Source organism: Danio aesculapii, chromosome 22, assembly GCF_903798145.1.
Source record: "Danio aesculapii chromosome 22, fDanAes4.1, whole genome shotgun sequence".
In the NCBI taxonomy this organism is placed as follows: Eukaryota; Metazoa; Chordata; class Actinopteri; order Cypriniformes; family Danionidae; genus Danio; species Danio aesculapii.
In genome coordinates this window covers 16,116,176-16,132,947 of record NC_079456.1, presented here as the reverse complement: position 1 = coordinate 16,132,947, position 16,772 = coordinate 16,116,176, and the positions used below count along the sequence as shown (strand labels likewise).

General features: G+C 34.8%; 1 protein-coding gene across 1 annotated transcript; it reads right to left on the bottom strand.

The window, feature by feature from the left end:
• Positions 1-458: 458 nt before the first annotated feature.
• On the bottom strand, positions 459-6,311 carry lpla (lipoprotein lipase a). Its single transcript, XM_056447655.1, has 10 exons — positions 6,026-6,311; positions 4,807-4,994; positions 4,540-4,719; positions 4,306-4,417; positions 3,126-3,359; positions 2,758-3,000; positions 2,565-2,685; positions 2,135-2,314; positions 1,945-2,052; positions 459-1,816 (listed from the first exon to the last, which is right to left on the bottom strand). The coding sequence occupies exons 1-10, from the start codon at positions 6,141-6,143 to the stop codon at positions 1,765-1,767; spliced, it is 1,536 nt and encodes a 511-aa protein (XP_056303630.1). The 5' UTR covers positions 6,144-6,311; the 3' UTR covers positions 459-1,764.
• Positions 6,312-16,772: the final 10,461 nt, after the last annotated feature.

Sequence of the window (16,772 nt, the reverse complement as noted above, 5' to 3'; positions counted from 1 at the left end):
TGTATGTATGTATATGTATATATGTATGTATATATATATATATATGTATGTATATATATATATATATATATATATATATATATATATATATATATATATATATATATATATATTAATGTATATATGTGTGTGTATGTATGTGTATATATATATATATATATATATATATATATATATATATATATATATATATATATATATATATATATATATATATATACACAAAAATGAGATTATATTTAATGTTTTCCCAAGATTTGTTGATGTGAAATTTGCAGTTCTCAGGGATTTTATAATTAGATTCAGTTTCACTGTTAAAGCAGTTCAGTGCATATTTCTTTCCATGGTCTTATAGTAACAGATTTAAAACACAGATTTAATACAGACATGGCATTTGGACATCAAATATGTATGTACGTTGGTGTACTGATTTAAATTAAAAGCCTAAAGCGCTCAAATACTGCAACATAACGTTTATTAAAATGACATCATACAGTGCACGGCTTATAAATTCATACGATCACAACAGTTGACCAAATACGGTTCAGCTCATCTCCTTCCTGCAACTTCAATCAGTCAATGTTTGAAAAATGTTTATAAAAATAGAAAGGCTACATAACTCGAAAGAGAGGCAAGAGCACCACAGAATCATTGTATACATATACTATGTGCTTAATATACAAATATGTACATTCAATAAATAGGAAGAAAGAACAGTTTTGATGTATTTCTGGCTATTATGCGGAGCAGTCAACACTATCAGGCCTGAAAAAAAAAACATTTGTTTTTTCTTAGATCAAATTAAGTGTTGGCTGGCTCAAGTGTGAACGAAAGTAGTTTCTTGCCTCATTGCATTCAGGAAATCCAGATAAAAGAACTTCTGAAGTGCTTTAAAAGTCTGTGACGGGAAACAAATCAAAAGTGGCAGAAATGTTTGTTGATTTTGCTCGATTTACCGAAACAAACTAAATCAAAGGGAGGCAAAGCCTTTAAAGTGACCTGTGCCAGACACAATAACCCAAGAAAAGAAAGAAAGGTAGACATCTGAAGAGCTGTTTGTAAGTATATATAATGACAAATTACAAATATTTACAATAATCATTTCATCTTGATTCAGCAGAGAGAGAAAGAGAGAGAGGATTTGGTCCCATTTTGTTTTGTTAAAGCATTTCATTCAGACTGACTTATGGCTGCAACAAAGACAAGTCTGAAAGTTTTGCTTTCGGAACTGAGGCAAAGAGGATTAGCATAGCTAGAAAACTGCTTTGGTACAACTTAATTCACAGTACAACCAAACAAAGGCATAAATAACCTAGTTGTTCAGTCTCTAAGTGGAATAATACTGATAAATGCAACAATCCATATAATTTCGAGTGGCTGTTTCTTTTCTCAAAAATGAAAGTCTCTTTGGTGGACAACTAGCAAACCCTGTTAGCTAAGTGCAAGTCACTTTTAGATAGATCGGAACAGATTACTTGCATAAATATATTACATGGAGACAAAATTAATATTGTATGTATTAAACCATTTCAGAAAAGATTGTCTAGCCAGACCTGTGATGTTTCCAAAAAGATTTGTTTTTGTTTTAAAACTGCACAGCAGTAACATTTTCAAGATGTGGTTTCTTGCAGAATGTGCTCCTGGACTTGGGTTGGGTGAAGGTTGTTAGTCCGAATATACACGGGAAAGGCCAGATTCTACCATTCCAGTTTTCCCTGGCAGATTCTGTGCCAGATCCCAGCAGAGGTGGATTTTGACGTGTCTTTACTCAGTGTTCTGTTTGAATGAACTGCCGTGCATCTTCATCTTGTGCAATCTGCCAGTGTAAAGTGCAGAGGGTTTAGTCAAACAAAACTCGCCACAACAAATAAAACAGGAACATATAAACTGAACAGGAAAGGTCACTTTTGTGGATCAGTGTCAGTAGATTTGATGGAAATTTACCTCTGGTTTTTGCGGCTTGACTGGGCTTCTTTGTCTTTCACAAAGACGGCCGCCTCACCTCCACGGGAAAGGTAGGAAAATTCACTTTCCTTTGCACTAAAGATGATCCTAGATAAAAATACATTGTTTAGAAATTTTGCTACATATATATATAAATATATAAGAAATTAGTTTTTATCTCTCTGCTTACTTTGATTGTGTCTCTCCAGACTTGATGCGCAGTTTGCGAATGTGGAAGGTGTCGGAGTTCCACCAAGGCCAGCTGATGAGCGTGTCTTTCTCCCAGAGAAGTTTAACCATCAGCAGCTCTCCGATGTCTGCATCCGTGGTCAACAGGAAAGACACGGTGCTGTTTGTGGTCAAGGTAGGCCTGTGTAATGAAAAACAATCTGTGTCAAAACTGTAGAGCTATCTCAGCACAGGACAGAGTCCAATCTGATGTGAAATGCAGTATAAAAAGCTTGCATGACCTAGTTTTTTTTGTTAACTAAGGTCATAAAAAGTCTCTGAAACCTCTAAGAATTTTTTGGTAAACCTTGTAATATTGCATTTTTAGGGTTTTGGTAGTTAGTTTCTGATATATGTCCTGACATATTTATCTGAAAATGATATTAACTTACATAATGTAGGGAATATTCTCCTTCTCGCCGTGCATTCCATACAATGAGATCTTCATGGGCTGGTCAGTGTAGCTTAATTGTGTCTTTCCAAAGAAGTGGACCTTCACTTGATAATGGAAAACTGTGGAAAGACGGCTATATTTAGATTTTTCAAAACCAAGAACAATTGCAAATGTTTTTTGATTAATCTTACCTTTATATGGCATCATCTCTCTGGTTTTCATGTACATCTTGCTGCTCCTGCGCGTGCGAATTTTGTTGACTGCGTATCCCACCTTGTTGCAGCGGTTCTTACGGCAGCTGAGGCACATGCCCTTGTTAAAGCTGTCTCTGGAGCTGCAGCGGAAAGCCATGCTCTGATGGTCCTGGTTCACCAGAGAGTCAATGAAGAGGTGAATGGAGCGCTCGTGAGAGCACTTCACAATCTGATCCATATCTGCAGAGAAGAGATAGAGGTTGCAGCTTATATTATATTATATTATATTATATTATATTATATTATATTATATTATTGTGATTTTCATATTAAAAAAACGTCTGAAGATGACAATGGTAACTTACTTCTCAAACCAGTAGTGGCCACCATTAACATCGTGTTTTGGAGATCGCAGCCAGGTTGGAAGGTCCCACCATTGGGGTAGATGTCTATGTGTCCCACAGGCCTCTGAATCCCAATGCTACGATCTGGAGAACCACGGGTGTTGGTGTGAAGAACATCAACGAAATTGGCGTCGTCTGGAGAAAGAGTGCTTAGGGAATCTGCATACTCAAAGGTCGGGCCAGCAGGATCCATGCCTGAAGATTAAAGAAGCGAACACACATTTAATGGGTTGATCTTCACATTTTTAGTGGTTTGAATGGTAAAATAGAAAGTTGATACCCTATAGGCCCTGACGTACAAACTGCTGTGATGTAATATCCAATATTAGGACAAAATTAAGTTCATTTCAGGAGTTCAAAACAGCCTGCCAGAGTGAACTTTGGAAGAAACACCCTGTGATCTACCAGTGGTCCATTGGAATTATATAATGGGGAGGTGTAGCTCTGAATCTCTACCTTCATTGACATTGAATAACATGAAGCAAATGTTATCCAAGTAGTTTTTCATAAGGCTTTCATCAATTTGTTCGAGCATCTGACTAAAGTATTGGTAACTTCGTTAACGACAGTAAACAAGGCAACCATAATCGTGTTCATGTTGGTGTAATGTTCGCTACATCAGAGTTTAACAAATGAGTTTACATCTCCTATTATTCGCATTAACTTTATTTGGCACAAGTCCTAAACCACCTCAAGCAAGTGTGTAAACTTTTTTGCGAATTGAGGGATTTCAAAATTTGCTGTTTCCATCACTCGTTTCTCATGCGAAACATCAAAATGTGCATTAACACTGGCTGATGGAAACCCAGCTATTGAAATCATCCCAAGTTAATTTCTTCTGGTTAGACCATCAAGATCAGATAAAGGGAAATGTTGTTCTAATTTAAAGAGATGCTACAAGTTCCGATCTTTAGCGTCTTTGTTCACCAGCCTCCCACTCCAGTTTAAAGCCCATTTACAGTGGTATAGTCTTCACTCCCTGGACTTCAAGAAATGCACAACAGTGTGACCATACAGGGTATATTTATCTCCAATGTCAGAAAGAAGATTTAAATCCAGCATGGAGTGAAATAGGGGCTACACGGGAAAAAGATCTTTGCTATAAGTATGTCAGGGCTTTAAGAAATCTAAATCAAGTTACCTGTGATTCTGTTAACTTTATGTTTGGTGAGAAGGCCAGCGATTCCTGCAACATGGGCGCCAAGACTGTAACCCAACAGATGCAGCTTTTCCCAAGGATAATCAATTTCAGCCTGGATGAGGAAACAAGACATGCGGGATAAAGTTTAAAGCATGAAACAAGCTCTATATCGTCATCAAATTCACTCTCAATGATTGTAACCAAAAATTGCAAATGTCTGAGGGCTTGGCATACCTGTAACCAGTTGACAAATTTGGCCACGTCTTTGCCAACTAGTTTTGTGTAGGAGGCTGATGTTGGGTAATGTTGTTGCGCACGGGACAACCAGTCCACCACAATAACATTGGCTGTGGGCTCTCGTTCATAAAGAGCTGTTACCAGTTTGGGAACCCAGCTCTCAAACATACCCGTGACCTGAGAAAAAAAAAAAACACACACAAAAAAAACGTCATTGTTTGGACTGCAGTGCACATTCAGTGCAGAAAAAAGGGCAGCACTAACCGTCCATCCATGAATAACTATGAAAGTCTTGGTTTCTGTATTGAAGTTGCAGTCTTTGATGGATTGGGGTTGACCGGGAACTATGTAGCATAGATCGTCTTCTGGTTCTTCAAGGGTCCGAAAAGAAAACTTGGACTCAATGTCGGTGAAATCCATCATCCATTCTGTGGCATTGCCTATGATGTCACCTTCACAAAACCAGATCAACAATCAGTTTAACCTACTGGCTAGCAATGCACCAAACAGTAAGTGTTGATTATATTCAGCGCTTTTTTCCACATAAGCTGCTTATAAATATTTTAATTATTACTTTTAAAGAAGCTTATCTTGCATGTGCTTATACTTTTGCTCTTTTTTTCCCTAGACAAAGAATTATTCCCACATGGCAGGATTGGATCCATTCCCAGACTGATTATCTTCAAAATAATTTTGCTGTAATATTTTACGTGTGAGGGTATAACTGAGCATTCTGACAAGTCAAATGGAATACAATAATATATTCATGTTATTATTGCAGGAACCAAATAAAAACAATTGAATAAAATATATATACTTTTTTACATGAATTTTGAGTCTTTTCCTAGCGCTTGACTGATAATATAAAAAGTACAATGTCCACATATCTGAAAGTACATCTAAAATTTACTCTAATTTCTCGCCTGTGTTGTAAAAAGTCTACAAATTCGATTAAATTGAAGATGTTTGTAGTCGTTTATATAGTATAATTTGAATAAAACAAAAGACTATAAAAACTTTTACAGACATTTGCATATAAATAATAAAAATGCATGGAAAAAACATCCAAATAAATAAAAAGTTTCAAAAGTTTCACTGAATCTCAACCTTTATATAGCAATAATGGACTTTATATAGAGCAATAATCAAGACGGTTTATACAACAATATATAACTGTTTAATTAAAATATATACTTTACTTTTTAAAGTTTTGTAAAATCTTTATATTTTTGCATTAACATAATTTCCTGCTATACATTTATATATTTATATGAGTTGATGAAAAGTGAAATAAAATGCAGTCAATGAAACATGACTTGTGCATTATGCCTCGTGCGTTCATACCGGGCGCTTTCCGTTATTTCTGTGCGTTGTGATTAATTATGCGACTCTCTGATCCACATTTTAGCCGGTAGCTTGAACTTTGGACACGTATTAAACTTTATGAACACTCGTTTAATAAATCAAATAACCTTATACTTACTTAAAGTGATAGATTCAGCAGTTGGGTCAATTGTAGTTTCCATTCCCGAGGAAATGTAGACAAAGTACATCCAAGATATTAAAAAAGCGCTGCTTACTCTCCCCTTATTAAAAATCATAATGATCACGGATTCAACAACTTGTTATGATTGAATGTAAAAGGCGTTGAGATCCGGGTAATTACAGTGTTACAGCAGGTTAATATTCCAGTTGGTGGGCAGCAGCTGCTTTAGATGTCTTGTGTCCAGAGTTCCTCTCAAAAGTTTAAATCGGTGCCGCTACAAGCGTGTCTTTATCCTACCGTGCGGGACCTTATGCAAATCAGCGGCATTTTATTGGTCAACAGAGGCGGGGTAAGGCGCGATCTGACCAATGAAAAGCAAGGAACCCCCACACTGACTCATCACTTACAATTACAAGTCTGAAAGTTGTGAGGCCCCTGAGAGTCTACAAGCAAATCGATTTCTCAAGGTCTTTCTTTTGTTTATTATTCTTTCTTTCTTTCTTTCTTTCTTTCTTTCTTTCTTTCTTTCAATTAAATCCTGTGTTTTATGTTAAGATATTTATCGTTGAAAAAAACATGAAGGATTTATGGTAAATTATCAACTTTTATTTTTTATATTATTATGAAACTAGTTATGATGAATTAATTATAGTTTTAGCATTTTAAACTTAACTGACATTTCATTAGGGTTATGCAAATTTATCTTCTCTACATAGCCTACAAAAATAAACAATTGAAATAATGCCTTGAAACAATACTGAAAAACTGCATTACACGACTACGCTTAAAAACAAATATGTAAAGAAACAATTTTACACACAGAAATTGTCATAATTTAATATAAAATATAAATAGAGTTGAAGTTTTTTTTAATCTTTTTCAAAAAAAAAAAAATTCCCAAATTATGTTTAACAGAGCAAGGAAATTTTCACAGTTTGTCTGATAATATTTTTTTTCTTCTGGAAAGTCTTATTTGTTTTTTTTATTTTATTATTATTATTATTTTAAACCATTTTAAGGTCAAAATTATTAGCCCCTTTAAGCTATATATTTTTTCAATAGTCTACAGAACAAGCCATCATTATACAATAACTTGCCTAATTACCTTATCCTGGCTAGTTAACCTAATTAACCTAGCTAAGCCTTTAAATGTCACTTTAAGCTGTATAGAAGTGTCTTGAAAAATATCTAGTCAAATATTATTTACTGTCATCATTGCAAAGATAAAATAAATCAGTTATTAGAAATGAGTTATTAAAACTATTATGTTTAGAAATGTGTTGAAAAAATCTCTTCATTAAACAGAAATTGGGGAAAAAATAAACAGGGGGGGCTAATAATTCAAGGGGGCTAATAATTCTGACTTCAACTGTATTTAAATAAATATTTAAAGTCACAGTGCAGATTTATTTCATATCATTAAATAAACATGTAATGTAAATTAATATTTTTCAAATGCTTTAATTTATAAAGAAATCACAATTTTAACATTTTTAATGTAAATGTTGTGATTAATTATAGGACTAAATGGTTAAAATGTGCTTTCAAAAATAATAAATAATTAAGCAAAACGCAGAAAACACTGACAAACTGAAGTGCATTGAAAAAAAGATAAATGTTTTAAATGCTTAAAAAGAAATGCCAAATAACATCCTTTTTTAAATTAACAAATTGTACGAATAATAACATTATCAATATTTTATTTAAACATTTATTAATAATCATTTTATATGCTCATCAAAAAAGATAATCTTTTATTTAATTTAATAATTTTATTATACTACTTATATTTGAATCTAATTATTTTTTAAATAATGAAGACGTGTGTTCAAAATGTTTAGGCCATGTGAAGACACTTCTTTATAAAAAGAGTTGCATTATTTGTATATTTTAGATCTGCTTGATGTCCATCAGCTCCAGAAGTTTTACTCTCAATCATCACAGTCTACTCAAGGTCATCACAACTGATAAAATCGCCCACACCGACTAAAATCATTGTTTGCTCAGTGCGTCCCAACAAATTAAAGAGGTACTTTAAATTTAAACATTGTACATTATGTACTTCCTGTCGAACTAAAACACAGTTATTTGCCAACTTGATAACCAACAACACAATCTGTGCCAATCACAGCCTGCTCTTGGCAGCAAATTAAAGAGAGTCACAAAATATCAGTGACTTCCATTGAGGGAGACGGTCAATGGGTGTGTTTGACCACCTGCCCTCTCATTGGCTGGAGAGCAAATCCAAAGAAAATGATGCAAATTCCTGCCTTTTAAGTAAAAGAACTCATTGCATCTAGAATTTGTTCAGTCTCACTTCTGAAATGTTGTTTTGCAGCACTTCTCAGATTATTACCCTGATTTTTTTTCTGTTCATCTTCATCCGGATTAAGAAGTACTAAACAAATACGTCCAATTTAGGAATTAATGCAAAAAATAAAAGCACACACACGTGCCTTTTCATAAACAAACACTTACGTTTGCATGTCTCAGTGCATATAAACATTTACACTCTTTGATTACTCGTGTTTAATCATTGATGCATTGAAATACACAAGGCAGTTCGCTCACAGAGATATGAAATTGAATGTGATCGCTCTGGCACTGTGGTTTATACAGAACACATGTTTAAAAGCGTTGCTGAAGTGATCCGATAAATGATACAAGAGCTGAAAAATGCAACACCGCCATGTTGTCAACGTGAAAAAGTCATTTCAGTCAGTGTTTGGAGTCTGAAGTATACTTCGGTTTATATCTGCATATAGTGTGCATAACACAAATTTCGACATCAGCACTATACACTGCAAAAAGTGTTGCATGCAGAACTGTTGCAAACAATTTATTTGTGTTGATTTTAAACAAACAAATTAAATTTAATAATGTTCAACTTTGTTTGTTTAAATTCAGCCCAAATAAATAGTTTACAACCACTTAATGTAAAAAAATTGAGTAAATCCAAGGAATCATCTTTGAATAATTTTTTTCAGTGTACGTGCAAATCCTAAAGTACACTTCGTATACTAGCGTAAAGCACATATGTGGGCTACTCTAACATTTGATGCATGGTTACAAAAATGATATATGAATATAATATGAATATAATGATATATGAACTTTTTTTACTACTAATTTAGCGTAAGCACAGTCAAATACATGGAATGCGTAATGGATAATCAACAGATTGCCATAAACCAAAGTATTTTAAATGCACGACGCAGAGTTGGGTGGTAGCCTCCTCAAATTGCATTTAAAAACCTTTAACACAACAACGAAACAAGTTAGAATTAGTTTTACAGTTTGCGACGCAATTTTTTGATCAACTTTTCGTCATGTTAGATATTCAATTCATATTTACTTCTATAGCGCTTTTTCAACGTAGATCGTGTCTAAGCAGCCCAACTTGGAAGTTCTAGTAAGTATTACTATCAGATAGATCATGTGTGGGCATATCTAATAGCTAGGCCCACACGGAATCTGCACGAGCATAATTCCACAGATTTCCTCAGATTTTTAGCCTATCATTAATTCTGTTTATTTACTTGAGTAAATGTGTGCACATCTATATTTATACAGTTTTTTTTATTTAATTACAGTAATATTATTGACTAATATGAAAATGTTCATCTGATTTCTGTACAATGCAGTTTGTAAAGTAATATTTTCAGTTTTTTAGTAGATATATTTTATGAGAGACTTGCTTTGTTTACCAATTAAAGTGAATCTAATTGGATTTGCATTTTATACATTAAATAAAAGTTAAAAATATATTATTTTTATTTCACATATTAAGGTTTTAGTTATGATACTCCCAAAATAATTCCGCCCAAAATCTGCAGATTTTTACCAAAATTCTCAACAGAAATAGCAAAAAACGTCTGCAGATTCCGTCTGGCCCTACTAATAGCTCATAGTAACATGCATTCGCTACCTCTTCACAAATATTTTTGCGCATATTTGCAGGTCGCTTAATCAGTATTGACTTCCTGGTAACGCACATATTGGTGTTCCTCGAGATTAGAGATATAAAGGCACTGGCAACTGTTACTTTGGTTGCTACTAATGTTTGAGGGAAATACATTGCAGTCAAAGTGGACCTAAAGTACCTGCATTAAACGATTTTATTGCACACCTGCTATCCAATCAGAATCAAAAATTTCAAGAGGCGCTCAACTTTTACAATAATAAACAAAATCATTTTCTAGTGTCTCTGCTTTTTCTATCAAAAAGTTTTGATACTTTATACGTATTTAAAATAGGCGAAAAAAGTCAAAAATCGCTCTCAATTGAAGTTTTTGTCTTCACAAACTAACAAATATAACAGAAGGTAATGGCAACAAATGTTTTGGTCGTTTTTGTTTTCCGGTATACACATTTTACCTAAATATTTTTAGTCAGTTTGATTGATGTCTTAGTAATGTAAAAACAACCTCTCCTCCAACTGTACAGGTTGAGATACCAACCATAGGAGTGTTTACTACAGTAGTTCCTCTAACGCGATTAAAGGCTGATTTATACTTCAAGCGCACGCGTATGGTCCGGCGCAGCCTACGTGCGTTCACATAGCCCTCGCCGTGGCTGACGCCAACGCTGATGCGCACCTCTCATAAAAGGTCAGCTTGGTAGCTGTGACTAGCGTGGGCGGTGCTGAGAGCTGCGAGCCTGATGGAGCGAGTGTTTACAAGTGTCGAATCTCGTAAAGGAACTCCAGATGGAAACTTTTGTTTTGTGTTAACCTAATGATTAAAGTTGTTGCACGTCCACCAGTTCCCGCCTCCGAATGAGCGAGTTTTAGCTACATTTGAGGTAGTGTTCAGAAAAAACAAAACACCCGCGAAGAAACTTGACACAGAGGAACATAATAGCCTACTGCCAGCTAGCATTGTGGAAGTGTTATTGCAGTGCAACACAAACAGCACGCAGAAGCATAAATGCACAACTACGTAAAAGGCATGCTACGTGGGTCGACGCAGGAGTATAAACCAGCCTTAAGACAATGCATTCTGCCGTTTGTCCACAAGGTGCCAACACTGAACCAGGCCATCATTGTTGTATAACAAAAACTGCAGATGACCACAAAAACATAACGCTGTTTGCCATTACAAAAATATCTAAAACTGCATTTTAAAAGAGTACAAAGACATTTTATCGTAATAACTTTAAAAAAAAGAAAAAACTGAACAAGTATGAAACTTTCCAGTGTTTGTTGAAATATCAACGCAATCCCATGCAATTCTTAGCTTTTTGATTTAGTTGTTAATTCGTATAAATTCGTAAGATCTCATTCTTACAGTTTAGTACGATTTCCTCATCCGCCAATGACGGTTGGGTTTATAGGTGGGGTTTGGTTCCGTGCCTCCTTTTTAAAACCATACATTTTTATATGATTGAACTCTGAATTAGCCACTAAACTGACAAAACATAAAATAGTTACTTTTCCTCATGAGATTAGGCTGAAAATAAATGTTTTAAGCTTTGCAGTTCTAACCTAAATTCCACGTTTTTGCTAACATGAGACTTATTTCATCCCTAGTACTAAGATTTTTCTTGGAAAAACAATGTTTTCTAAAACACAAACACAAATTACCAAAGTGTTTAGTCTTGGGAAGGCAATCATATGACAGGTCTGTGCATTAATTTTATGTCGAAAATAGTCAGTTGTCTTGATTTAAGAATAAGGGAAGCTTAGGTTATCCTTAATGACCCAACCCAGAAATTCCAAAGCAGACAACGCCTAACAATGGTTTATGTCTATGGTTTAGTCACATAGTAATCAGTGTTGACATTTGGTTGGTGGCTGTGCTTTCAGAATATTATCTAAATGAGACTCTGCAAATGAGATGCATGTTGAATTTAAATGCGTATGTAGTTTCTAAAACATTGCATTTCTTACTTTTTTTGCATGTATAATGTGTAGCACAAATAAAAACAACAACATTTGTCGCTGAGATTAGCATCAAGAACTTTATCTAGCCCGGTGTGGGAAATATTTTACCAACAAATCCAAATGTTTGCACGAGCACTAAATAAACCCATCTGGTCAAGGCTGTGACTCATGTTTGCAAGGCTATCATCTCTGCAGTCGTATCCTTCATGTCCATCTCGAAGTTAGCAAAGGTTTTTGATTACATGAATGAGGCCAGTGCACGAGTCTCTTGTGCATCTACTGTGTTACATGTTGAAACATTAGGATTGCAGAGTCAGATCCCGGTGGGCATGAAGCTCAATGCCCCTTTCAGCTGTGAATGTTGTAACTCTGTCTGGCTAAACCCTCGAAAGGAAAAGATTTGAAGCGATTTAAATCTTTGAACATGTAAGATATAATTTTGATAAAATAATTACTTATTTTATAATACATTTGTATTTAAATGAATATGAATATTACACACTATTTTAATAATGTTTATTTGTATAAAAAAAATGTAATAATTATGTTTTTAAAATGTAGATATTTAATGGCTAATGCATTCGGTTACTATTTAAGGAAATAAAAATAGCGATTTCGTCATTTTGCCTTTCACTCACATTATTTCACCTTTAGTAACAGGATGTGAGGAAGAGTCTATAAAAAGCATCGTAAGTCTCACTTCTCAAAATCAGTGCGTTTTGCAAAGGGATAATTATTTTTAAATAAAAGATTTAAATTTGTCATCATTCACGTCACACATCGGATTTAATGTTGAAATTACAGCCTACGATGATGACTCTAAATGTCAAATTATGACAAATAGTAATGCATAAACATGATTTATAGTCAGGCAGCTATTATTCACAGGAACAAATTCAAATATATTACGGGTCAATCTATGAAACAAGTGCTTTTTATTATAGGCTTTTAATGTACATGTAAACTAAGTATTTATAACAATTTTAAGCCAAATCACTTCGACTTCAACACTTAAAGTAATATTTTGCCCAACTTTATTGTCATTTTCATTCATTCATTTTCTTTTCGGCTTAGTCCCTTTATTAATCTGGGGTCGCTACAGCAGAATGAACCGCCAACTCATCCAGCATTTGTTTTATGCAGCGGAGGCCCTTCCAGCTGCAACCCATCACTGGGAAACACATACACACTTATTCACACACATACACTACGGACAATTTAGCCTACCCAATTCACCTGTACCACATGTCTTTGGACTGTGGGGGAAACCAGAGCACACCCACGCGAACGCAGGGAGAACATGCAAACTCCACACAGAAACACCAACTGACCCAACCGAGGCTCGAACCAGCGACCTTCTTGCTGTGAGGGGACAGCATTACCTACTGCGCCACTGCGTTGCCTTAACATTTCCAATAATAGTAAAACATTATTTACATTTCTCTTTCTTTTCTAAATTAAGTGTAGCAGAGGCTAGCTAGTGAAATGCCGTGAGAGTAAACCTCAAGAGGTGCTCTATCGACAGACGCTAGAGGCCATGGTCTTTAGCCTCCTTGTTAGATGAACCGACTCCCATACAAAGAATTGCCGGTTTGATCCCAGCTCGGTGCAGGTTGTGTGGTGTAGGACTGGTGGGGTTACATTGATGCTGTGACCCGGATGGGAGTAAAGTTTAGGGTGGTGAGTGTAGCGGAGGCCAGCTAATGAAATGCTGTGCAGGTAAACCTCACTCCTCTGACCTCTAAATGTGCTCTTGCGACAGACGCTACAGGCCATGGTCTTTAAACTTCTTGTTAGAGCAACCCACTCCCATGCAAAGAATCGCCGGTTCGATCCCAGCTTTGAGTGGGTTGGTGTAGGACTGGCGGGGTTACAAAAGCATTGGACATAAATTTGTAACTGCTAGAATAAACTGATTAAACCCGCATGATATTAACTCAATAATCATTTTGAAGAAAAAAAGTTGGAATTGTGAGATAAAAAAAGATACATTAAGCTTTATTACCAGAATTATGATGTAGCAACTTGTAAAAAAGCATTCTCATATCATTATATAACTGGACAAGACCATCGTTTTAAAGAGTTGTCATTTTAAAATGACAGTAATTACGAAATGGTTTGAAAGCAGCTATAAACTCAGAATCAAGAATCAAAAAAGCAGTCAAACATTTAAAACTCACAACTGCGTGATCATTTAGAAGTCAGAATTAATGCTTTTGTCAAATAAATCAAATTGTATTGTTATACATAGAAATAAGTGCAGAAATTAGCATTTTTTTAAAACTAAATAAATCAATAAATGTATTTAAATCCCGTAATTTTCCAACTAAATGTGCATGCTTGCTTGACCTTAACATTTTGAAATGATTTTTTTTCCTCATGTTTAACTCGTGGACTTAGATTTAGAGGTTTTTACAGAGCAAACAGTGGCTGTAAGCCTTCCGGCAGACTTGAGTCACGTGCTGATGAGGGCTTTTTCCCTCAGTGTGAGATAAGCCTGGTTTGTTTTCCTTGCGTTTAAATGCAGGACTGTGGAAAACCACGAATGCTGAAGGCAATAGAATAATATTTCAATCCACTGCAACTCATTGGGTCTGTTAAATCGAGAACGCCTCCAAAAAAAAGTAGTGTTCATAGTGAACAACAGCTGGTGCAGAGTGTTTCCAAGTGTTTAATCTTTCCTAGACAGCTGGCCCCCTAGATGAGGAACACCCATGTGATTCACACACTTTTTTTCGGATATTGAAAGCAGGAAGATTCAGACACCTACAGTCGACTTTAACCCCCCCGTTGGTGTTAGTCTATTGTGAATAAGTTCTGTGGTACTTTTAACTCATTCATTTAAACGGCAGCACATGACGTGGCTCTGAATGCGCGGGTAACCTATGGAATAACACGGCTATCAGCAGGGTCTCTGATTTATGTTTTTTTGTCAGCGATACTCTCATCGTTTATCCCCCTTTTCCCACCAGAGCATAGAGACCTCGGTTCCATATGCCACATCTGTTATGCCACATGTTAGAGTTGTATGTAAGGCACGCAAAAGTTATCCAACACATATATGTTTGGCATAGGTTGATGTACATTAGACTTCTAAATTATGTCGTGCATTTTTGGTCAAAACTTAATGTAATCAAAATGAAAGCTAAGTTTTGTATGCTACTCATGTGGACGCCTTTGTAAAATGTTGTGTAAAGACAACAAACCCTTAATAATTGTGTTGTTTCAGCTCATTTTAAATAGGTAGCTTGAGCAAACGGTTTAATAATTTTATTAAGTGTATGTGTTTACATTGGACTTGAAATCCAAACTGATGCTAACAATTTTTAGCTAACAATTGTTGCCAGACCATTCTCAGAATTATCCAAAAGAGAATGCTCTCTGTTGGTTAGCAAAGAAAGTGTGCTTTACACAAATACAAAATTCCCTCTATGAGAGAACATTCATAAAACACTGTCTTTGCTCTCTTTTAATATGTTGCAAAAATGTTCTGGGAAGGGTAGTTACAAAAATATATATAAGCCAAATGCGAACCATGATAGAATGTTATAAGAATTTCAATGTGAACAAAGAACCCTGGAAACATAGAATGTTCTTCAAGTTAATATTTTTTATAGGATCTTTGGGTTCATTCAGACTTTAAAGTGGAACATCCTATCAGTCACATGAAATAGAGCAATTGCAAGACATAACTCTCCAAGATATTTCGTCCTACATTTTTCTTTTTGGTTCATTTGTGTTTCTTTATTTGCAAATAAAGACTATCTAACTGCTGTAATTTACCTCATGTTGTATATTTGATTACTGTGGAACACCTCTTATCAAAATTACTAAAATCAAATCAAAATAAAGCATGATTATCACATTGTATCATGTTTTTTTGTACACTAACCATAGTTTAACCATGCTATTAACCATGCAAACTGTGATTTTACTAATGGTAATCAATAAAAAACATGGTTGCTACACATTTACTATAAAACTATCTTTCATTTTTTTTAAAGGAAAAAAATAGATGAAACCAGGAAGATGCAATAGTAATTGTCACTGTCAATGTTTTGTAACCTAATGGATAAAAAAAATTAACACTGTATTCAATTTTTATTTCCAGCCATTTGATAGCTTTGTCAAATTTACAATTCGAGTAAATATTTACTTAATTTTACATGTTAGTTTGCTGGCTAGTTGAAAGGACTGAACTTTATTATAATATATTTATACAAATTATTATAAGTTATTATAATTCACTTACTTCACTAACTTAAAGCAATTTTTTGTGAGCCAATCATGTACACTGTAAAAAAGTAGGGTTTTTTTCCACCGGCAGCTGGGGTACCAGAAAAAAAAGGGCAAATAACAGGCGTTAAATTACAGACATTTATCGTAAAATAACAGACGGTAAATTACAGAAATGTCCTTAAATGTATTCATATTCAACATATTCATAAGTTACCATCTGTTATTTTATGCCAAATGTGTGTAATTTAACGGCCAATATTTTATGTTTTTTTCCGGCACCCCAAAATAACAGATTTTTAAAATATTTTATATAGCTTCATTCAAGCTACAAAGAGTTCATTTTGTTAGCTTGTACTGTATACAATAGGGTATCTGCGGTACTATCCTAAAGGACTTTTAATTAGTCAGTAACCTGGGTTAACCGCTTCCTGTGAACCGTATGCCATTACAAAATCGGTGCGTTTAAGGTCTGTTTTCTTTAAAAATCAGCGATCTCCACTGATATCGGATATAAAGTGGGTCTATTGTACAAGAAGCGCCGCATTAAATAAAATGTTTCCCCGCCGTGTCTTTAAAATATGAACATTTATTTTACCTCAGTATATTCAATGGAGCTTCTGC

Bases quoted from the DNA above. Each gene is read 5' to 3' on its own strand.
- lpla (XM_056447655.1), bottom strand. From the start codon at position 6,143: ATGATTTTTAATAAGGGGAGAGTAAGCAGCGCTTTTTTAATATCTTGG. The intron at 2,686-2,757 runs GTAAGATTAATC...GTCTTTCCACAG, and splicing joins AGAGATGATGCCATATAAAG to TTTTCCATTATCAAGTGAAG. The intron at 2,315-2,564 runs GTAAGTTAATAT...TTCATTACACAG, and splicing joins GAGAATATTCCCTACATTAT to GCCTACCTTGACCACAAACA.